We start from the raw sequence: 25,385 nt of genomic DNA, 5'->3' as shown, positions 1-25,385 counted from the left end.
TATGACTTTCTTTGTACATTTTTTTCTTAGGCAGTTTGTTGTACCTAAGAAAAGCAAGAGTTGTTTTGGGAGATGAGAGGCATACAATTCCTGTTACAAATACACACTGCTTCATGAATCTCCTCTAAATCTTGTTGAAAGTGGCATCTTCAGAATCTACCTGTTGCCTGGGTAGGTTGCCTGGGTGTTTAGAATTTGAGAACTCAGAAAGTATTGTCTTGCCCCCATTTATTAGACACTGGTGACTTTAAAAAATTTAAATTAAGTACATTAAGGTAGGCTTAAAAATAGCTCATCTTAACATTTCCAAGTCTATGCAATTAATTGCCCAAACTACTATTTCTTAAACTTTTACCACCCTTACTGCACAAAAGGGTAATATATACCTGAGCATGTTCACGTGAGTCCGGTGAATTACTAATTGCAATTTGTACCCACTCATTCTCTCCCAGTGAAGCACTGCAAAAAGCAAAATGATGGGAACTGTACTGATACATTTATCTACATTCTGCTATATTTTTTTGATCCTGCTGTATTTTTGAAGACAAAAAAGGACTTATTAATGTAAGCTTAATACTTTAACGAGCTTTGTGGCAACATCTTTGTGATACTTGTGTCATATTTCACATCGGATCTTAGCATTCTAAGATTCTAAGATTCACTTCTAGGCTCAGTACCAAAAAAAAAAAAAAAAAAAAAAAACAGCAACTATAACACAGTAATGTATCTATCAAAATAAATCAACCGCCAACTAAGAATGAGGATCAGCGTATTTTCTTCTTTGTGATCATTTATTTGTAGTTTTTTTTTCATCTCTTATCTTCAGTGACTGATATGTTTGACAACAGATACACAAAATCTGACACTGTAGGAACATATCCTCAATTTTACATTTTCTAGGTTTAAAAATGTGACAGATTCTGAAACATGTTATGTGTTCTATGAGACTATTTCTTATGCACATGTTACACCCTGCACATCTCAGGAATGACTATTGCAATGCGAGGGCCACCTTCCTGTGGCCCAAGTTCTGAAACAGGGCCACAGTGGTCTAGGCATGAGGCTTAGTGAACTTAGGACTATGAGAAGCATCATATTACTCAAAATAATGTCTCTTATTATTAGATATAACAGATCTGAAATGTAAGCCCCATCACCTAATTCAAAAGTCTTTTTCATTGTCCCCACAGAGTCTGTGGTCATACCCTGGACATTGTCTTTTCCAATGACTATACCGCCTGGCAAGGTCTTCATTTCAAGCAATACAGTTCTTGTTTGCAGCATCCTAACTCCCCAGCCTTGTTCTTCAACTTCTGTGCCAACAATACTTCACCCTCCTCCATCCTGGGATCCCCAACCCATTAATTGTACACATTTTCACAGCCATGCCCCCTCTCACATCCTAGATCCCATTTCACCCAGGTTAGGTGACATGAGGCATCTCTGTAACTATTCAGTCCTTCCCTTGCTGCTGTCTTTAGCTCCTTTGCCTCTCTCCCCATCATTCTCTCCTGGGCACAACCTCCACCCTGGCTTAGCCCTACTGTATGTCTCTCCTGTGCCTGCATTGTTGCATCATGGCTTTCACTTTAAATTCATGACCACACAGTTAAGTGGGCCCTTATTCTGTGCAGAAATCATACTATATTTCTGTTATCATTTGGCTGCCCCCCCTCCAGGACAATTATCTCACATCTTCCCTCTCCTCAAATCTGCAGCATACCCTCCCTCCCTTCCTCAGTCTCAGTCATTACTCTCTACCATCTCCCTTCTTAATTTGAAGCATTATTAGAGGTTGTAGAGAAAAATGGGCATGTTAATCCTGACAAAAAAGATCAAAGTTTCCAAATGTTATTCATTTTAAGTGTGAATGGAAAATAAATTATATAAGGGTGTTTAGTATAACAGTCTTTATGTGCATATGGGGTATGAATATGTAATATATAAAATGTGAACATATAATCAGTGTATATAAATTAATTGTATACAAACATATTTTAAAATTTATATATTAATAAATTTATGCATAGTATATAATACATTAATAATTACTCATTAATAAAAATGTATTCTATGAATATATATATTCTGTATGTACTTCTGATCAAATGGATGCCTTTAAGAAGTACAAAGTATACTAATTATTTTGAATGTACTGATTCAGTTTGATTCTTAAACATTTATAAAAATGTTTTAGGGTTATAAAAACCCTAATAAGGGTCTCTTGGTTTAAAGGATTTGTAATTTTTATATTGTTGAACTAAAGAGGTTATCTAGTCATGCAGGATTCAGCAGACTATAGCCTATGGGCCAAATCTGGCCAACCGTCTGTTTCTGTAAATGAAATTTCATTGGAACATAGCCACATTCATTCATTTATATGTTGTCTATGACTGCTTCCATGCTATAATGGCTGAGTTGAAAAGTTGCTACTGAGATGGTATGATTCACAAAGCTAAAAATGCTTTCTTTCTAACCTTTTACAAAGAAAGTTTGCTGAAAACTATCGTATTGATTATGGAGACTTCTTTAAATGATTACTATTCATTTTAATCATGATTTTTTTTCAGTACAGATGAGAGGGAAGGGTGAAGCAAAGTAACAGGTATTTAAGGAGGTAAATCAATAAGTTCTTCCTAAATAATTAAATTCAAACAAAATAGAATTGTTATTCAAAGGCCTGAATAACTCAAGTGGTTTCTATGATCTTTATTTTAGCCATGTCTTCACTGGCACCCTACCACAAACCTAAACAAACAGTATTGAAAATTACCTATTGGATTATTAGGCAGTTTGGGCTGCCCCACAAAATACCATAGACTGGGTGGCTTAAGCAACAGAATTAATTTTATCATAGTCTGGGAAGCTAGAAATTCAAAGTCATGTTGCAGCCTGGTTAGGTTCTGGTGGGAGCTCTCTTTCTGGATTGTAGACAGCTGTTGTGACCTCACATGAATGATGGAAAGAGACAGAGAGAGATCTCTTTTTCCTTTTCTTTTAAAGCTATCAGTCCTATCAGATTTGGACTCTACTCTTATGACCTCCAAATTACCTCTTAATTATCTCCTATGTCCAAATATGGCACTTGAGGGTTAGAGCTTCAGCATATGAATTTGAAGGAGATACAATTTGGTTCATAGCAATAGATGTAAGAAATTATGATTTGGGGTATACCCAAATTTCTGCTACAGACATGAAGCCTTGCTTTTGTCCACTAGAGAAATTTGGCTCATCAAGTTTTATACCATTTACCAGCTGGCTTTATTAATATTAATAAAAATTGGCAGGATATATCTCAATGTACTTAAGAAGCTAAATTATCCTACACATTATCAATCTACCAATTATTTTACAGCTTAGTGAATATTTTTCAGTCTGTACAATAAAAATAACTGCTAAACAATTTAAAAGCTTAAAAACATTTTATTCTATACTACTGAAGACACACTCTAGATCATTCATAAATTATTTCCCATACAAAGACAGAATCCATAAGGGAAAAAAAATAAAGCCAATAAAGAATAAATCTAAGTTACAAACCATTAAAAATTCCTCCAACTGAAAAAATGGCATATGGGACTCACCCTTTCTTTCAAAATTATCCTTTAAAAGGCTTCAGAAATGCCCTAAAGCCTTCATTTACAACTACCATATTGGATTCACTCTGTTTGTGTATTGCAACCTCCCTTACAGGCTAAGGTTTGTTTTACACTTCAGTCTGTTTTACATTTCAAAGTCCATAAGCAGCAGCAGCAGCAAAATTCTCACAGGCAGTAATGAAAAGATTTTAACACTGAAAGGTGGACCAGTAGCAATTTTCCATCTGAAATCTCAAAAACTTTCAGTCTCAATCCTGGATCCCCCAATGTCATAATGAATACAGTCATAATTTTAAAGCTTTAAAAAATAGCTGATTTTGTAATAATTCATGATTAAAATTTGATGAGGACCCATCTCCTACATTAGACAAGAGAGTAAATAAGGCACACCTTCCTCAGGTTACAACAGAACATCTGCTTTCCACCCTACGAAATTATAAGTAGATATTCCTTGACTTACAGCAAGGATTTTTATTAGCCTTCATTATCTGATAAGATCAAAAGACCTTAATGCCAAAGGTAAAAGGATGCCCTGATCAGGATTACCACTTGGTTTGTAAACCTTCAAAATGAAAGGATAATCAATTAGGAAGTAATCACTGCCTATCTTTACAATGGAAACATTTGAAAAATTCTAAATTGGATAAAGAACACTGTCACAAATACACTGAAACAAAGAAAAGAAAAAAAATGTATTTTGACTCTTTCTCTCTTAGAGAGCATCTTGCCTTAATTGACTTTTAGACACTTAACCTTAATTTACATAACTATCCCTCAGTCTCAGTTTCTTGAAGCTATTCCAAAAAACCTTCTGATCTGAATATAAGCTATCTTAGCTCTAAAGTTTATGGAAATGGTCACCTTTCTTTTAAAATTGCCTGATTGTCAGTGCTTCTGTCAGCAGTAATCCCCAGCCCAGACTTTAATGAAATGTTCCTCCCTTTCTCTAGGGCTTTGGATTGCTATTTGGCTATAATTAACTCCAGACTGACCAATGGCCAGTGAAGAAAGCAACTCACTCCCAGAAAAGGATTATTACAGCCATTATTTTGTTCTAAATACAGCTGCTCTATCTAGAAAATACAGAAAATACAAATTATTTATCTTGCTATGTTAATATCAAATAACCAAGAAAGAGAAAGAGGCATAGAAAGATTGTTCCCTTTCACTGTAGCTACATAGAAGTGTAAGCCACAGGGGGAATAAAGGAAAACTCATAGTTTTTCAAGCCTGTCTAAACTCTAGTTGAGAGGAACTGACATCAAACCTTCATTTGAAGTCCTGTTGTAATTCAGCAAATCCTGTTGAACCTCCTTTCAAAATACATCAAAATTTGCCCACTTCTCTCCATCTCCACTGTCACCACTCTGGTCTGATACAACATTATTTCTCAGATTAATGCAGTAGCCTCTCTCTGCTTTGGGCTTGGACCCAGCCCTTCCCCCAACGTTCTACATGATGCAGACAATGCAATCCCTTAAAAATGTAAGTCATGCTGGACCATGCCTGCTATGGACTGAATTGTATCCCCTCCAAATTCATATGTTGAAGCCTTAACTCCCCATGTGATGGTATTTGGAGATGAGGCCTCAGGAAGGAAGATAATTCCATTTAGATGAGGTCATGAGAGTGGGGCTTTCATGATAGGGCAGTGCCTTTTAATAGAAGAAACACCAGAGAGCTTGTTGTTTCCCTCTGCTGTGTGAAAACACAGCAAGAAGGTGCCCATCTGCAAGCGAGGAGGAGAGTTCTCACCAGCATTGACTGGACAGGTGCCTGATCTCAGATTTCTAGCCTGCAGAACTGTGAGAAAATAAATGTGGGTTGTTTCAACCCAACTAGTCTATGGGTTTTGTTATGGCAGCCTAAGCAGACTAAAGTAATGCCTCTGCTCAGAATAAAAGTACGTCCCTTTCAGTGGCCAACCAACAAGTTCCTTCACAACCTGGCCCCATTTCCTTGTAGACTTCATCTTCCCCCACCCTCAGTCTCACTCACTTTGCTCCAGGCATACCGATCTCCTTGCTATTCTTTTTAAGTTTATTTATTTATTTGAGAGAGAGAAAGAATACACATGTGCAAGTGGGGGAGGGGCACAGAGAGAAGAAGAGAAAATCCCAAGCAGGCCCCACACTGTCAGCATGGAGACCGACACAGGTCTTGAACTCATGAACTATGAAATCATGACCTGAACCAAAATCAGGAGTTGGATGCTTAACCAACTGAGCCACCTAGGCACCCCTCTTTACTATTTCTTCAACAAGTCAGACATCCTTCTCCTCAGGATACCCTCACTCTTTCAAATTTTGAATCAGTTATCCCCATTTCAGCAAGGCATCCCCTGACCATCTACCTTATTTAAAACTACAACCCACCATTTCTGATACTCTTCTCTGCCTTATTTTCCCTATAGCAGTTATCACATAAATTTTTTTTATTTACTTTTGAGAGAGAGAGAGAGAGAGAGACAGAAAGTGAGCAGAGGAGGGGCAGAGAGAGGGGAAGAAGAGACCTGAAGGGGGCTCTGTGCTGAGAGCAGACAGCCCTGTGCAGGGCTGAAACTCACAAACTGTGAGATCATGACCTGAGCTGAGGTCAGACACTTAACCAACTGAGCCACAAAGGTGCTCCTAGCAGTTATCACTTCTTAACACTATATATTTACTGTCTACCTCTCTTCTTTACTAAAATATAAGCTCAATGAGGACAGGGATTGATGTTTCTTCTTAACTGCTGATTCTCTAGTACCTAATAAAACAATGTCTAATATATAGTAGATAGGCAACAATGTTGTCAAATTCCTGAATAAATGTTTTCATCTCAGCCAACAAACAAGAGGGAAAAGAGCTGGTAGACAACTAAATAGTTATTTCATTTTTAGATTGCAGAATCCTTCCAGGTGCAAAGTATAGCGTCTTAATAGCCTCCTTGCTTTAGGATTGCTATGATAATAAACCAAAAGTTCAATACTTCTAGATATCAACTCACCCATTTTTCACCAACAACTTCCTTTACATGAATCCTTAATGAGAAAATGGCTGCAGCTTCAGTTAACTCATCTTTCACCCCTTCCACTTATATTTACAAAAAAAGAACTTCCTTAGAAGTTTATAAGATATATTACCATTGTTTCTTTGTTTACTCTACTAAAAAATAAATTATGTTTTATTTGATTCACAAAGCAGCCAAAGCTTTCCCTTCTCTCCTTCTCCAACGTGGTGAAGAAGGTTAAAACAGGAAGAAACTAGAGATTACTTATTCACTCAACAAGAATTTATTAAGTGCCTACCTTGGGCCACACACTGCTCTAGGCAGAGAGAATAGAGCTGTGAACAGACAAAAATGTCTGCTCTCATAGAGCTTACATTTGGGGCAGTGGCAGGGGACACTTGGAGACAGATAAGAAATAAGACATAAATATATGCCAAGGGAAATAATAAAAAGTGCTATGGAGAAAAGTAAATTAGGGAAGAGAGATAGGAAATAATTAGCAAGGCTGCATTTTAAATAGAAGGGTCAAAGAAGACCTCACTGGGAAAGGTGGTATTTGGGCTGTGTATGTATCTGAAGGAAAAGTGTTCCAGGCTTAGGACGGAATGAGTGCAGGGGCCTAAGGCTGATGCATGCTTGGTACATTGGAGAAACAGCAAGGAAGGTGCTGCAGCTGAAACAGAATGAGTAAGAGAGAAGTAGGAGATGAGTCAGAGTAGTAGCAATGGGCCTGATCCTCATGGGTCTTGCAGGACAAAGCAAAAGTTCTGGATTCTACTCTATAATTAATGAGAAGCCATTGGAATATTTGAGTAGGAGCGCAACATCATCAGACAAGCCCAATCCTTCATAAGAACCTGGTAGATTCAAATATGTCATGTTCTCACACCCCTTGACCCAGATAAGAAAGCATCGTGGCTGGAATGAGAGTAGCTGTGGACACGGTGACAAGTGATCAGATTCTGAATACATGTAGAATATGGAACCAGAAAACCATTTATTGATGGTTTGGACATGTAACATGAGAAAAAAAGATTATAATTCCAGTCATTTTTTTACATAACCAACTTTTGAAGGAATAAAATTGCCCTCTCCTAAGATAGGAAAGACAATGAAAGGAACAAGATAGCGGTATAAGATCTGCAGCTCCAATTTGAACATATTAAGTTCAGATCCTCATTAGGCATCCAAATGTAGATGTCAGACAGCCAGTAGAATGATGAAATTTGGAGCGGAGAAGAGAACAAGTCTGGATCTGTAAATTTGGAAATCATCGCCATCAAACTGTAGTATTTAAACCTATGAGGCTGGATGAGGTCACCAGCAACATAGATAGCAAAGATAAAAGGTCCAAAATCTGAGTGCTGAGACACTCCAATCTGAATCAGCTGGAGAGGGGGATAGAGGGAAAAAACGGACTTGGAAAGAATGGCCAGTGATTTGGTAAAAAAAAAAAAAGAAAACAGGAAAATGTGTTATCCTAAAAGACAAGAGAAAACTGTTTCAAGACATTGGAGAGAACAACTGTCAGAAACTGCCGACAGCTCAAGAGGAGGACTTAGAATTGGCCGCTGGGTTTAGCAATGTGGAGCCATTTTGAATCTGACAGGAGCAGTTTTAGTACAGTGTTAGGGCAAAAACCTGATGGAGAGGGTATCCAAGAGACAAGGGAAAGAAAGAAATCAGAGTCAGTGTAGATGGACAACACTTTCAAGCAGTTCAGCTGTAAAAGGGAAGAGAGAATGGTGTAGTAGCTGGAGTGAGGGTGTGTGGTGTGTGATTAAGTTGAGGGAAACCGCACCATATTTTTAATGTTGATGGGGGGAGATCCAATAGAGAAAACTGAAGATTCAGGAGTGGGAAGGGAAGACTGCTGAAGTGATGTCCTTGAGCAGGTGAGGGAGGATGCACAAAGGAGGAGGTGTCCAATGCCGGAACACCACTTGACCCATACTAATACAAAAGAATGCAGAGTGTATGGCACAAGGCCCAGGCAATGACTACATATGAAAACACTGGAAGGAGCTATTTCCTAACTTAATGACCAAGCTTTAAGAGTCAACTACCTCTGTCAGAAAATGTACAACAATGTCTTGGAGGTCTCTTTGTAAACACGCCCTGATCAAATTAAGCACTTTCTAAAATTGCACCTATTTTCAGGATAAGCAATCTTTCACAATCCCTGAAAATCAGTGAGAATATACTTAGGACTAAATCCAAAGTTGTGAAGGTTTGAAATTCTTAAAACTGGAAAAGTAAGAAGGAGGGTAGTAAGCAAATAGAGCAAAGAACAAGCTACCAAAATAATTAAAAAAACATCTCTTCAACTAGATTTTAAGCTTCTAGTGGAAGAAGGCATTTATTGTCATTGCTGAATACAGTGTACATAGTAACTACTCAATAAATGCTTGTTGAATTAATTAGTTAATTCAGTTCTATAGTCGGTTTGTGTCGCATTAAATTCTCCACTCAGCATACCGTGGTTTGCTAGTTTACAGCAGTAATAATCTCATGCATCATTCCCACTAAAATGCACTGTTTTCATTGATTTCTTTCTTCTTTACTGTTCTGTTTATTTCTCTCTTTTTTTGCACTAGTTATTAAATATCACAAACATTGAGTATCTATATATGTTTTGTTTGTTAGTACAGTCTTGGAAGTATATAGCATCTAATAGCAGCAAAATAGCTTAACAAGAACAATTAAGTGGCCATATTATGGAATAATTAATGAAGGGGAAAATGCTTGTTAAACTGTGTTAAAATAACTGTAATATATTGAAGTAACTGTGTCCATTTTAATAGGATTTGGTGTTGTTTTACTACACATGGCTGTCAGAGTGAGGATTAGGAATATATGAAAAATATTTTCCTTTGAAAGAAATGATAACTGCTCTTTCGGTTTATGAACAAATCATCATATGAAGAGTTTTTCAGAAATAAATTAGTTTTATAAAATAGGGAGAGACTATTTGATTCTAAATGGGGGGGGGAGGATAGCCATTTGAGGAAATTCATTTCTCTATACTACCTGGTAAATCAGAAGGCAAAGTACTGTCTCATCTGATCCCTTAACAATGTACTAGAATGTTAATCCACAGGGATGGCCTTACATTAGTTTCCATCAAGAAACCATAATATTAAATAGATCCAGTATAACTTCGAATATTTTTAGGAATTCTGGTTGAAAAAAGCATCTTGGGAGTAAATTGACATTATGCATAATTAGACCAGACTATACATAGAGACCCCAGTATTAAAAGCAGTATTACTTGAACCAACAAGACATATGTATAGTATTCAACGCCTACCTAAGCAAAAGCAAGATTAGAAAAGTCATACTTTAAAACAAATGAAGTCTCAAATAATAACTGAAGTGTGAGATGCAAAACTAAGATGGAAACAGTATTATATAATTATCACTTCAAGTTAGAAACAACAAACATATCACAACTTAAAGAAAAAAGATGCATAACCACAGAGAGTGAAATACTTAGCGGTCAGTGCAAACATTTTATGAATGAAAAATCTCCCAAGCTTCACTACTTGCAAATAGCCCATCATCATCATCACCACTACCACCACCAACACCACTATAATAAAAAAGGGAATATATCTGTGATAGCTTAAACAAAACTCAATCATTCAAGCTAGCTGCTTCTATTCATGAACTTCAATAGGGCAATTTATCCCATAAGTTATCCCATAACTTCTCTCATTATAGAAAAAAAATAGACTCTATCAACACGATACATAAAGCCCATGGGATCCAAGGGCTTTCCCTACTACACATTTCTCAAAATGATATCTCCCCTTTCTTCTCCACCTCCGATTAAATGTGTTTCTTTTTTCAGCACTCAAGTAAATATAAAGCTTCTTTTTATGTGCATTTCATGCCTACAGCATTGTGCAGTGATCCCACATTCTTAACTTAACATGGTACTATATTTTTGTCCTACAAAATTTCAGTGTTTGATTATATTCTGTATTGTGTGAGTCTCTAATCCATTAATTTCAGTAAATATTGTATTATCTCCTCAACAAAACCACAATCTCCTTGAGGCCAGAAATTCTTGTTACAAAATACCTGTGGCTCCTTCTACAATCACAGCAGGTAATGAATTCTTCATAAAAGCACAGTGTACTGAAAAGAAGCAATCAAGCAAACTCCCTTACAAAACTTATTGATTTACAAATTACAAAGTAGCAGCAAAAGGAAACTAAAAACTATCTGCCATAATTAATTGAAATACAAATAGGATGAATAACAAAATACTGTAATACAAATCTGAGTCACTTTATCTGCTACCTAATTAACTTATAAAGCAGCTATGATGAAAAACTATTTAAAATATTCAAATACAGAGTGGGGGGATGGGTGAAATATAAGACGAGGATTAATGCACTTGAAGTGATGAGCACTGGGTGATGTATGAAAGTGCTGAATCGCTATATTGTATACCAGAAACTAATATAACCACTCTATGTTAACTACACTGGAATTAAAATAAAAGAAAATGATACAGTATTCAAATAGATCTTCTAGTTGATGAAATTATGAGTTATAAAACATGTACTTCTTTAATTTTTTTAAGTCTCCAAATTTTCTACAAGGACCATATATTACTTTTAATATCAATATGAAATTAATAAAAATATGTATTACATTATCCCTCTAGCAATCAGATTATCTAGTTTATTAATGTGACCCATATTTAATTCTCTGGATCTTCAACATTTCTAGAATCTGTTTGAGCAGAATTTCAAGATTCTGGAGACAGACAGCCTGGACTTGAATTATAAATCCTCTAATTCCTGCTGTGTGAACTGAGTACATTACTTAGTCACTTAGTGCCTAAATTTCCTCACCTGGAAAATGAGAAAATAACAGGTACTACCTCAAAGGCTGTGGAAAAGATTAAATGGGTTAGAATGTACAAAGTCCTTAAGAATGGCCCATCGTTTATAAATATAAATCCATTTGGTTTTGTAGCTGTGGTCAATGTTCTTGAGATTAGAGGACAGATAGCTTAATTCTTTATATGTCTACAAAAATCTTGTTGTAAAGTAAACCTCTATGCCTTTGAGAGTTTTAGGGAAAATAGGACACACAGTTATAGAAAGGCTTCTGGTATGTATCTTCTGCTTACAACCCAATTCCAAGCAAGAGGAAATCTCTACAAACTTCATACAATTAAGGTTTCATTATCTAACTTAGAGATTTTAAAAACAAATCATCATACAGTATACACTGGCTGCCTATTTTGGCTCAAAATGTTAAAGGAATATCTTTGTGCAACAAGGAGAATAAATTACTGTCCTAACAACAAGCATCAGAATTCCTCTTAGGGAGCCATCCTGATAAACTACTTGGAGTGGAAACTCAAATCCTTGGAGAGGATCTAGCATGAGATGATGCCACAGTGGAGAAAGTGAAACTATTCAGCACTAAGAATGAAAAAGAACTTGGGTAGAGAGAAGATATCGCAGGTTTATGACAGAACAGCAAAGTGACTTTTAAGAAAAGATCCAATATTATACTTTACGGGTTTGTTGCATTTCATTTTGCTTCTTGCGGTATAATGGCCTAGCGTGCACACATGCACACATCACCTCCAAAGCTTCAGTAGTGTCAGGTTACCTGGAGGAGAGTTTTCTTACTTGTTTTGATTTTCAGTTTTCTAATGCAAATCAAAGAGAGGCAAGTTCCATGTCTCCCTTGATACGGTTTGGGACAGGGTCAGATCTGCAACGTAAGGGGCTACCAGTTCACAGAAACAGCTCTTATCCAGAGGTGAGCAGTACTAGATAGAACACAAACATTTCTCCCTTCTCCTCTATTCCCAGAACACTCCCCACTGGGAATTTTCAGAAGTACCAATCTGTGGTCCAAACTCACTGTCTCTAGTCACTGTATCCCCTCCCAGTTCCACCCCCATTTGTTCTTGAACACACTTCTCTGGCCTTTGCCCTGAAACTGCTCTTGTCAAGATCACTATGACCTTCACATGGCGAGCACCAATAAATGGTCAATTCTCAGTGCCCATCCAACTTGAGTTACCACAATTTAACATCTGCTCACTTTTGAAATTCTTCATTAGATGGTCAGAAATACTACAGATACATGTTTTCTTAGTTTCTCAACCAGTTGCTCCTTCTCTGAAGTCTTTACTGGATCCTAATGTCCCTATCCTCTGAACACTGCATCAGCCCCTCCTTGTTCCTATTCTCTTTTCTATCTGCTCTCACAGCCCTGGTAAGTCCATATAGCCTCACCACTTTCTATATCATCATATGCTGGCAAATGGATATCTGTAGCCAGATTACTCACCCAAACATCATATTGATAAGTTCAACTGCCTATGTGAGTTCCTTTCAAGACATCAAGGTGCCACCTGAATGGTTAATAGACATATCAGTCTCAAAAATTATCCCCTTCCACAATTGTTCTGTCTCAGCAAAAGGCAATTCCATCCTTATTCTCAGGCCAAAAAAAAAAAAAAAAAAAACCAACCTTGGAGCTGTCCTTGGTACCTCTCTCTCACATCCCACATTTTCTTCATCTGCAAATATTTCTGTCTATGTTTTCAATATATATCCAGAATTGTACCACTTCCAACTACCTCACTGTTAGCATCTTAGTCCAAGCCATAATCATTTTTTTCCTGAATTTTGCTGGAGCCTCTTAACTGTTTTTCATGCTCCACACTTTGCCACTAATCAGGGTCTCAGTTTCAGCACTATTGACATTTGGAGCTAGTATTATTGTGGAGGCTGCTGAGTGCATGATAGGATTTTTAGCAGTACTAACCACTAAACACAAGTAGCACACACTCCCCCACCACCCACCTTGAGTTGTGACAAACAAAATGTCTCCAGATATTGCTAAGTGCCTCAATTAACCCCTGATTAAGAACAATTGCCCTATAGTGTATTTTCTTTTTTTTTAATGTTTATTTATTTATTTATTTTGAGAGAGAGAGAGAGAGAGAGAGAGAGAGAATCTTAAGTAGGCTCTGCACTGTCAGCACAGAGCCTGACTCAGGGCTTGATCTCACGAATTATGAAATCATGGCCTGAGCTGAAATCAAGAGTCTGATGCTTAATCAACTGTACCACCCAGGCATCCCACCCTACAGTGTATTTTCAAACTAGGTGCATAGCTCACCCTTTTTTGACAGAAGCCAGATTATGTAATACGTCTGCTCAAAACTGACCAATAGATTTCCATCTCACCCAGGAAAAAAAGAAGAAGAAGAAAAGAAAAGAAAAGAAAAGAAAAGAAAAGAAAAGAAAAGAAAAAGCCAGAATCCTTAATACATCATCTTTTCCACATCCATTACTCCTTCCTTGACCTCATCTCCTATTTCACACCCATTTACTCACTCTGTTTCAGTCATACTTGCCTTTTGCCTATTCCTGAAATATACCACCAAGCTCCCCTCTCAAGATCTGGGCAATTTGTTTCCTCTGCCTCTATGCCTATATATCCTTGTCCCACAATATCATTTGGCTTGTTCCTTTACTCCCTTAAGTGATTTGCTCCAAAGTCAATTTCCCAATGAAACCTTCTGTATTTACTCATTTTAAAATTTCAGCCACCTTCCCGTGCCTCATCTTCCTCCCACTCTTCTTTTCACTCCATTCTAGCATTACTTTTAATGGCATTTATCTCCATCTGATATGCTATATGTGTTAATAATTGCTTTAATGTCTGTCTTTACCCAACAGGATGTAAGCCCCAGGAGGAAAGGGATTTTTGCCTTTTTCATTCACTGCTGTATCCCCATAACATAGAAGAGTGTGGGTGGGAAGCACTCAATAAGTGCTTATTAAATAAATAAGGAAAGGAAGAAAAGAGGGAGGGAAAGAATGAAGGACAGAAGATGGAAGGAAAGATAGAAGTGGGGAGGGAGAGAGAAAACCATCTTCGATAGATCTGAAGGGTCAAGGCAGACACAGTTCATCTCTAGGACACATCCACATGTACCATTAACAAAGACTGAGTTGGTTTCCATAGAATTTATTTAATCATTATATACAATGGGAACTAAGGATCTGTCAAAATGCTTCTGTGCTTAGAAATTTTATATAGGGAGTATTTAGAAAGCATACATATAAATCCATTAATACACAGCTCTAAATATCTATAGACATATAAATAAGTAGAATTTTAAAAGGAATTTTATAAAGTGCCATAGACCATGGTAACTCCCCTACATACATAAAAAGGAGTGTGCTGGGTTAAGTCAAATAATTCAATTATATACACCATAAGGAGCTTAACAAGTAATAGTAACAGTGAACAAAGCTCTTTTCTACCAGATGAAAGCCTGCATGGTTCAATTGTGAGTGAAAGAGAGGAACAGAAATGCTTCCTGCTGCAAGCTGACAGTTACATGGAACCCCCTGAAGTTATAAATTGAGTTCCTCTACTAATTACTGGTCTGAAGGGGACAAAGATCCACATTTTATTTCTCTTGCTGAACTTGCAACATAAGCACTTGTGAATTTTACATTAGGGTCAAGCTGGGAGGTTCCCAGCCGGTTTTACCTGGAGTAGAGAACAGTGTCACCTCCCATGCAAATGAGGTCAGATAGTCCTTCCTGCATTGGGTGCCTACCAGGGAGATTTCAGTGTAACAGATGCTAATAGGAAGTTGAGTAGAGGAGGGGAGAGGGAAAGAAGGGAAAAAAAAAAAACTAAACTAAACTAAATATAGATCCTATTTGAAATAAAATTTTGTTTAGAAATTTGAAATAAAATCTTATAGATTCTAAGAGCACATCTTTCAGAAAGAACTCCGAATTTTGTAATATCATTCCTTAAAATTGTATGCCACACCAATTTAGTAACAATATCAACTATTTCATCTACTTCCTAAACAACTCATTGTAAGGCCAATAAAGCTACGCAGCAGGCAGGTACTTTAATAAAATAGACCCAGTTCTCCAGAGAGAGGAACCTGTGGTTCAAATGCTAACACTTTTGATCAGGTAAGCACTTTATTCTTACCAATAAGCAATCACTTTTATGTGGATGCTGATCGAAATGTTCTTGAGAAGGAAAATAAAATGGGCAGGGGCTGGGGCGGGGGGACAAAATACTGCTATGATGTAACATTTCAAAACAGGTTTTCTGAGAAGGAAAAATAACTACAGCATTTCTAATGGGTATACGTACCCTTTCTAACTTCCTGGAAAGTCACAGTTCACTCCCCTGAAAAAGCGGTAGCTTCACTCGAATTTGGATAACAAAATTCACTCATTTATTCACTCAACAAATGATTACTGAACATATTATCTTTGTAAAAGGAAGTAAGAATATTGGTGGTGAACACAATCTCTTCTCTTCCATTATACAGTTTTTATTCTACCTACTATACCTGTACTGACATATGACTAGACAAAAATAATGTGAGGGACAATTAATACGTTGAGATCCAACATCTGAGAATTAGGAAAAAGAAAATAATCAGAGTGTCTTCTCAGTGTAAAATATTGAAGAGTTCTGGGAGTCATCAAGATTTAACTTGAAATCCCAGCTCCTCCACTTATTGGCTGCCTGGATGAATGATATATTCCCTGGATGTCAAGTCCCTTGGGTGGAAAATGTTCTAACAGTACCTACCCATCCAGTAGCCATGAGGATTAAATGAGATGCTGGCAAGCACCTCTCCACAGTACATATTCAACAAATTATAGCTACGTGGTTATCTTTTGGAAACCTAAACTTACACAATGCCTTTCTTAATCCCTATGAAGACTTCTTGGCAAGACCTAAGAAACATTAGGTTTTATTTTACCTCTTCAGAAGAAATTAGTTTCCTCATGCTCATCTTCTCTAACGTATTACTCTTGGAATTTTCACATCTGAAATAAATGCACGAAAAAAATTTGCACCTTCAAGGATCCCTTCCAATAAAATAGCCATGAAAATACTTACCTAGTTTTGGCAAGGAGTAGGGCACTTTAAAGTAGTCTTCATAAAATTCTATTAATCTTTTTGTTATATGGAGAGCATAGTCCCCAGATCCTCTTCTGATAGCATCAGGTCTTGCATATAATCGTACCTAATTAAAAATATATATAAAAGCTACATTAGCCTTTTGGTATTCAAGTTTTATCTTCCCTGCATATATGAATCTGCACAAATCACTTTGAATACTACAAAAATTAAAACAGTATTCTTATTCATATATCAAAGCACGCTGTAGCTGAAAGAACCAAACTTGAACAATTAAAGTAACCAAGTTGAGCAAGTCACAATTTCCTTGCTTTATAAGATGACATAGAGAAGATTTATACACCTTGCATCAAAATAAATATTCGAGTTATCACTTACATGTGCTTGCTGGAGATATGAAGGTACGGTGGATTAGTATAATGGTTCCCTGACAATGCTGTAAGTAGGCAGGATATGGTAGCTCCGCAGGAAAGAAAATTCATGGTTTGTTAAAGACACATTGCATCAAGCTTTGGAAGTATCACCAGGCTGAACAAAATATAATTTGTGCTTCCTTCTTTTCTTTGGAACCAACTGTCCTTATCCCCAGTAGGCAAAGTAGGAATCGCAAACTTTTCATGTACATAAATAATCGCCATGCTGGAAGGCCGTCTGCAACGGTTCCCAGCTTCAAAACCAGCTGAAGTGTTTCCTATCTCTAACACAATTCGGATACTTAATATTGATTTTTAAATCAAGCATTGTATATTATCTAGTCCTCGGCCAAAAAGAAGCCTGAGGCAAATAACATAAAACTGAACAAAACTAACAATTGTACAGAAAAGGTTAAAATGAGATTAGTTTTCATAAAGATTTCATAAAGCTATCCAGCATCTTTCTTTCCAAAGGCTAAATCTGTTTTTTCACAGATGTGGCCCCTAATCCTCATATCAATTCTGTGAATAAGATATACGTGTATTTGTGGAGCAGTAGAGAAGACAGCAGGCTGGGAGTTGGGTGTTAGTCCTGCTCTGCCACTAAGCAAGCTGGGGGATATTGAACAAATTACTTAACCTCTTTGGGCCTCAAGTGTTCTCACTTATAAAATGAAGGTGTTGACTAAAGTGCTTTTAAGTTCTAAAACACATTACTTCCAATCCTATTTTATAGATAGAGGAGTTTGTGTTCTTCTCAAATTACTAAAAAAAAAAAAAGATAAATAAATGGTTTGCTGAGTATGTGGAAATGGATATTTATATTCAACAGGAAGACAAAAGAAAGTGACAATCATATAAAAATTGATTATACAATTAACTGTCATCCTCACTTAAGGAGAGAACAGAGATGTACATAAACAAAAAGAGTAGAAAGTTAAGAAAAAAGCATCCTGACTTGATATTAGAAAGACCTGTAATTCAATAAGGTATTTACTAAATTCAATGACAATTATTTACTGAAATAGTGAAGCTACTTCTCAACCCAACAACGAAATCAAGTATCAAACTTGGTTCACAGTCACCTACAGTTTTGGTTGGCAGTAATATAAAACCAAAAACTCTCAGGAGGAACTGACTACAACAGCACAACTTAAGACTCTTAGAGAGATAGTGAATATGATTCCCTGACCCTGACTCAACTCACTATAAACATGCACTGCCTTAAGTTCCCAAAAAGCAGACTCTAAGGAAAGAGGGAGCATACAAGTCATCTGCTAAGGAAGTGTTCTTAGGAGAAACCTATGAGAGAACAAGGAAGTGAGATAAGGGAGGCTAATAAGCCAAGAAAATGTGTGTGCAATTTGAGGTAAAATCTTGGCCTCGGCCTGATCCCACAGGGAGCTCTAGAGTACAAATTGCGATTGCAAGTTTGCACTGCATTGAGGCATGATAGTTAGACCTCCATACTCTTATATTCAGTCATCAGATACTGGTTAGCAAGGAGAAGGCATAAAATCCCAAGAACTTATTCTCGGAGCATCTATGTGATGCAGCTCCAGTGGCCCAAAGATCGTCCTTCAGAAAAGATTTTAGGTGTCAACTACTAGGAGCAGAGCAATGAAGAGCTGGGGGATAGACATATCAAACAGGAAAGGAGATCTGGTCTGTGCATCATGAGCATACATCACAGACAGTAATCATTCATTCACGCAGTCATTCACTCCACAAATATTTATTTGGCATCTAATTCGCACCAGGGCCTGGACAAAGGATTTTTAACTTAGTGATGAAGAAGACATGTTTTCTAACCAGAGATGGTACAAAGCATTTTGAGAAAAAAACCAATGAAGATGGAATGCCCATCTTCAAAGAGCTTCCCATGTATTGGGTAGGTTAGATAATAACAACAGATAATGATACATGCCATATGAATGGGAAACTAAAATAACAAAGTATTCTGGGGAAGAGTAGATAGCTTTAAGAAGGTTCAAGGTGAAATAAATAGTAATCCATGTTGAAACCATAACCAGGACCACTGCAAAATGATGCAGCAAAAGGTCACTGATTTTACTCCCAGGAAGCATCATTGATTTTGGTAGAAACACAGGCATTCCTGTCAATCAACTCTACCAGTTAGTCAAGCTATCTGTAGGCCCAGACAGGAGAAACACAATTAAATCAATCTGGTTGTCAAGAGTTGATGGAAATAATCCAATCTGAGTGAGAAGATAAAACATACGCAGGCTGCGCATGGTGACTACATTTGCTCATTCAAACATTTATTGCACACCTGCTGTGTTCCAGGTATTATACTAAGGAATAGAAATAGAATAATAAAAACTCTTACCACAAAATTAACAAGACATTTACACTTACTACCCTTAGGAGGTTTATAATATGTGGAAAACAAACAAATCCACAACAAAAATATAATGTAAGCAATGGAACAGTGTTATAGAGGATTAACTAAGCTCCTACATAAGGCTAAACCCCCCACATTCTGTCTCTTCTTGCCTTTTCAAAAGCATCATGCCCAAACTTCTCTTTATTCCCACATCACCAATTTATGCCTGCATACTGGATCATTTTCATTAGCAAATACTCTGTATCACTTACTGTGTTTTCAAACAAAAAGTCTTTATTGAGCACAGTTCCTACAAATATGGTTTCCAGCAATGCCCATTGAAAATTTTCCATATAGTTAGTATCAACACATAAGTTAACATCCAAACTGGAACACTTTTGAGAATGAAAACAGCCCTGAGATAATAAGTGTAAGTAGGGTGGTTGCCTAGCTATGCTATCCGCTTCTAGTCTTTCTTGAACTTACTGCCATAAAGCTTTCATTTCCGCTATACAGCAACAGTATTCATCCCCACTGTATACAACAAGCGTTCTCATCAAAATTACTAACAGTTTCAGAATGCCAAACTCAACAGACCGATTCTAGTCTTCAACATGCTTAACTTATCACCGGCATTTGACACAATCATTTCCCCTCCTTGAACCATTTTCTTTCCTTGGCTTCCATCTTATTTTTCCTTCTATCTTGTTAACCACTCCTTTTCAGTCTCCTCACTGATTCCACTGCAGCCTAATACCTCTCATTACTTACTTTTGATAAGTCCAGGGTGTCAATCCACAGACATCTTCACTTTTCTGTCTATGTTCAGTATCTCAGTGGTAACACTAATCTCATGGTTATAAATATCAACTAGATGATAAAGACCTACCCCATAATTCCAGAATTCCAGACTCATTAATCCAGCTGTCCATTGGCTATCTGCACTTGGATATCTAATAGGCATCTCAAACTTAACATGTTTGAAAACGGATACCAGAGTTTTCTCCTCTCTTCTCTCCTCCTCAGCCTCCTCCTTCTTCTCCCTCCTTTCTGTCACCCTACCCCCCCAACAACACACGGTTCCCCTTAAAGATTTTCCATCCAGCTACTTAGGTCCAATACCTCAGTATTATCCTTGTTTCCCTCTTTCTCTTACATTCCATGTTCAATCTGTTATCATATCCTTTGGCTCTACCTTAAAAACATATCCAGACTCCAACCACTTCTCACAACTCTACCACTACCAACCTGCTTCAAGCTTCCTTCATTTCTTAGGTAGATGAGTGCTCTAGTTTCCTACCGATGTCTCATCCCCACTCCCTTCAGTCTGTTCTCTACACAGCAACCAAATATTCCTTTCAAATGAATATCAGTCTTCTGCCTTTCCTCCTCCAGTGACTTGCCATCTCATTCAGAGTAACAGCCCAAGTTTTTATAAGAGCCTCAAAATTCCTATAAAAATCTAGCCCTCTGAACCTCTCCAGCTGATTTTCTACTACTTTGCTCCACATTAACTTTACTCAACTCATACACTAGCTTCCTTGGCATTCTTCACATATTCCAGAGATTCTTCCATAAAGGCTTTTGAATTTTCCCTTAGATATCTCCAGGGCTTATTCCCTCTTCTCCTTTAGATACTTGTCCAAATATCTCTTCTTTCTGATTTTCTATTATTTGAGTCTCCTGCTCCAGGACTCTCTATCCTCCTTCCTTACTTTATTGTTTCCTATAAAACTTACCACCATTTAACAAAATATATGTTTTACTTATTCATTTTGTTTCTTGCTGCCTTTTTTCCAAGAATGCAAGTTGCTTGAGAACAAAGATTTTTATCTATTAGTTATTATCTAACTGCATCTATTATCTATTATCTATTATCTAACTGCATAAAAGTGCCATTATTTTAGGTAAAAATATTTTGTTAAATTTACTTGTCAAAGGCCTTGTACATCGTAGACATTCAATAAAACTTTGATGAATGAATGAATTTCACAGGTATATGCATGTCCTAAGGGAGTATACAATAGGAATCCTTTAATAACACTGTGAGATTCTCAGGGGAAGGGATGTTTCACCTACATCTTGAAAGATAAGCTGGATGTAGTAAGCTACCAAGTGGAGAGTGACATCCCAGACCAAAGTAACATTATGTGCTAAGGCAACAATGTTGACCAAATAATAAATGATTTTAAAATTAATAATAAATATTGGCACTTTATTATAATAATTATGGTATTTAATTGGTGAATATTAAGCCAGAAAATGGTAAAATTACTTTTGCATTTCAGAAAGACCACATCAGTGGCCTCCGCCAGGTGGAATAATCGGGAGCTGCTTTTTAAGCCTGCCCAGACAAAATGAGAAATTTGAGGAGACATATAGTAACAGATGACACTAAAGAAGTAAAAGAAACTTTAAACCACATTAAAGAAAGGCCTATAAACCAAATTGTAGGATATTAATTTAATACTATGGGCACAGGCAAGATTTTAAGCCACAAAATGACATGTTCAGAACTAGGTTTTAACAAATTACATCACTGCAAAGAGAAATTAAGGAATCAATCCCATTTATAATTGCACCAAAAATAATAAGATACCTAGGAATAAACCAAATCAAAGATGAAAGACCTACACTCTGAAAACTATAAAACACTGGTGAAAGAAATTGAAGATGACACATACAAAAAGTGAACAAACATTCTGTGTTCATAGATTGGAAGAACAAATATTGTTAAAATGTCTATACTACCCAAAACAATCTACAAATTTAATGCAATCCCTATCAAAACACCAACATCATTTGTCACAAAGCTATAACAATCCTAAAATTTGTACTAAACCACAAAAGATCCCGAATAACCAAAGCAACTTTGAAAAAGAAAGGCAAAGCTGGAGGCATCACAATTTTGGACTTTTTAATGCAATCCCTATCAAAATAAGACCAGAATTTTTTTTCAGAGCTAGAACAAACAATTCTAAAATTTATATGGAACCAGAAAAGACCCTGGATAGCCAAAGTAATACTGACAAAGAAAACCGAAGCTGGAGGCATCACAATTCTGGACCTCAAATTATATTACAAACCTGTAGTGATCAAAACAGTATGGTATTGGCACAAAAAATAAACATGTGGATCAACAGAACAGTATAGAAAACCCCAAACTGAACCTACAAGTATAAAAGACTACTCTAGACAGCAACATGCAAAAGAATGAAAGTGGACCACTTTCTTATACTATACACAAAAATAAATTCAACATGGATTAAAGAATGAATGTGAGATTGGAAACCATAAAAATCCTAGAGGATAACACAGGTAGTAACCTCTTTAACATCATCCATGGCAACTTCCTTCTAGATATGTCTCTGGATACAAGGGAAAGAAAAGCAAAAATAAACTATTGGGATTTCATCAAAATAGAAACCTTCTGCCCAAAGAAGGAAACAATCAACAAAACTAAAAGGCAACCAATGGAATGGGAGAAAATATGTGCAAATGACATATCTGACAGATCTGATAAAGGGTTAATATCCAAAATATGTAAAGAACCTATAAAACACAATATCCGAAAAAATGAATAATCTAATTTAAACGTAGGCAGAAGACACAGACATTTTTCCAAAGAAGACATACAGATGGCTAACAGACACATAAAAGATGTTCAACATCACTCATCATCAAGGAAATACTAACCAAAACTATGAGACGTCACCTCACACCTGTCAGAATGGACAAAATCAACAACAGAAGAAATAATAGGTGTTGGCGAGGTTGTGGAGAAAGGGTAACCCTTTTACAATGTTGATGGGAATGCAAACTAATGCAGCCACTCTGGAAAACAGTATGTTTTCCTCAAAAAGTGAAAAATAGAACTATCCTACTATCCAGCAATTGCACCACTAGGTATTTATCCAAAGAATACAAAATACTAATTCAAGGGATACATGTACCCTGATATTTATAGCATTATCTACAATATAGATACACATATAGATAGATGACATAGATATAGATGATATAGATATATAGATAGTATATATCATATATATCCTATGTGTATAATGGAAAATTACTCAGCCATCAAAAAGAATCAAATCTTGCCATTTGCAATGACATGGATGGCACTAGAGAGTATAATGCTAAGCAAAATAAGTCAGTCAGAGAAAGACAAATACCATATAATTTCACTCATACGTGCTTTTAAGAATCAAAATGAATAAGCAAAGGGAAAGAGAGAGAGAGAGAGAGAGAGAGAGAGAGAGAGAGAGAGGCAAACCAAGAAACAGACTTAACTACAGAGAACAGACTGATGGTTACCAGAGGGGAGGTGGGTGGTGGGATGTGTTAAATAGATGATATCATCCCAGTGCCCTCCAGCCAACCTGGGATTGATGTAAGCCAAGAACTCTTAACTGGAAGAAATTGTATTGTGTTGTACAATCTGAATCCAAACACACTGAGGCCACACACTCAGGTACTGACTACTCTAACCTGTGCTAACATATGGGCACAACCTGTTGGACAGTTTTAGCTTCCTGTGAACATTTGTAACCACTAATTTAATTACTTCCCACCTCTTGCCACATGTGGCTGCTATCTGTCTTCACTTGTGAACTTCATAGTGTGCCAAGAACTGGAATTTTTTAATCTACTTTGATATTTTTTATAATTGAGAGTTCATTTCAAAGGCAGAAAAAGACAAAAAAATATTACAGCAAGGAAAAGTGTCACTGAAACATAAAGCAAAAAAAAAAAAAAAAAAAAAACAGATTCCATCACTGCAGTATAGATGATGGGTTAGAAGGGACTAGGAACAAATACAAGGAAATGAGTTAGACTATTATAGAAGTCCTAATAAAAGATAATTATGGTTTGGATGGAGAGATGGTGGTAGGGATGCAGAGAAATGGATGCATTTATTCAACTAGTCCTAACATTCTATCTAACAAGTCCTTTAGTTACCAAGTTAATCCAGTTATAGTCACATTCTCACATAAGGACAATCATTCACCTTGTCTGCGCCCATCTCACACCAGTGCTCTGTTGGAACAAATGAGGCCCAGTTGGAGGATAGGGGGGACTAATTCAAAATATTTCACCAACTGGGGTGCCTGGGTGCCTCAGTCAGTTAAGCATCTGACTTTGGCTCAGGTCATGATCTCACAGTTTGTGAGTTTGAGCCCCACGTCAGGATCTGTGCTTTGGATTCTGTGGCTCCCTCTTTCTCTCCTTCTCCCCCACTTGTGTTCTGTCACTCTCTCACTCTCAAAAATAAATAAACATTAAAAAAATATTTCACCAACTGGATAATTCTTGTGTGGTTAGTCAGAAGTTTGCTGTACAATAATTCATTTTATGGCACAAAAAAAACAGTTGTTTTCTTATGTTAGAGTAACAAAGTTCTACTTAATTGTAACATAGAAACTAAGTCTTCATAAATATAGTTACCACTCAAAAGCAATGAAATGTAATTTTATTACACCTGCTTATTCGCATTTTCTGACATTCCAGGATAAGAGCCCAGCTCTAAAAATGTAAATCGCTTCCTATGGTTTCTCTTTCCCTCTGCAGAGCTTCGTCCAACAACCAGTATAAACCAAACTGCCCATTTAGTCCAATGGAAGGGACACTATGCTAGGAATACACAGGGATGTGAAACACAGCTTTCTCCCTAACTACTTCTGTCAACTTGTAAAAGTCAGTTAACTTTTCCAGGTCTTAGCTCAAAGTTCCTCACGAAGGTAATAGTTTATCATTACATATATCTATATAGATATAGATATAGATATAGATATAGATATAGATATAGATATAGATATAGATATAATATATAGATGTTTTATATATATATATATATATATATATATGTATATATACACCTGAGAGATTGGTATACCTCAATTCTTCTCATCTAGTCCCCTTATTTTGAGAATAAAATAATGAAAGGTTTTCTTTAATATTCTCAGGGCTTTAATCCTTTGTATTTTTCACTTCTGATGGAAATACATACGTACCACCTGCTCAGCTAACATCTGCTACTCTTGAGAGTTCCTTGTTTCTTCCTAT

At 36.7% G+C, this 25,385-nt stretch overlaps 1 protein-coding gene across 1 annotated transcript in view; it reads right to left on the bottom strand.

The window, feature by feature from the left end:
- Positions 1–25,385, bottom strand: part of TRHDE (thyrotropin releasing hormone degrading enzyme) — a 390,625-nt gene that overhangs the window by 260,676 nt on the left and 104,564 nt on the right. Inside the window, exon 3 of the mRNA XM_043565049.1 lies at positions 16,536–16,662. Coding sequence (XP_043420984.1) covers positions 16,536–16,662 — 127 coding nt within the window. The remainder of the gene's footprint in view (positions 1–16,535; positions 16,663–25,385) is intronic.

The sequence above is a fragment of the Prionailurus bengalensis genome, chromosome B4 (assembly GCF_016509475.1).
Source record: "Prionailurus bengalensis isolate Pbe53 chromosome B4, Fcat_Pben_1.1_paternal_pri, whole genome shotgun sequence".
Classification (NCBI taxonomy): Eukaryota; Metazoa; Chordata; class Mammalia; order Carnivora; family Felidae; genus Prionailurus; species Prionailurus bengalensis.
The sequence above is the reverse complement of the archived record's forward strand: the minus strand, read 5'-3'. Positions and strand labels throughout refer to the sequence as shown.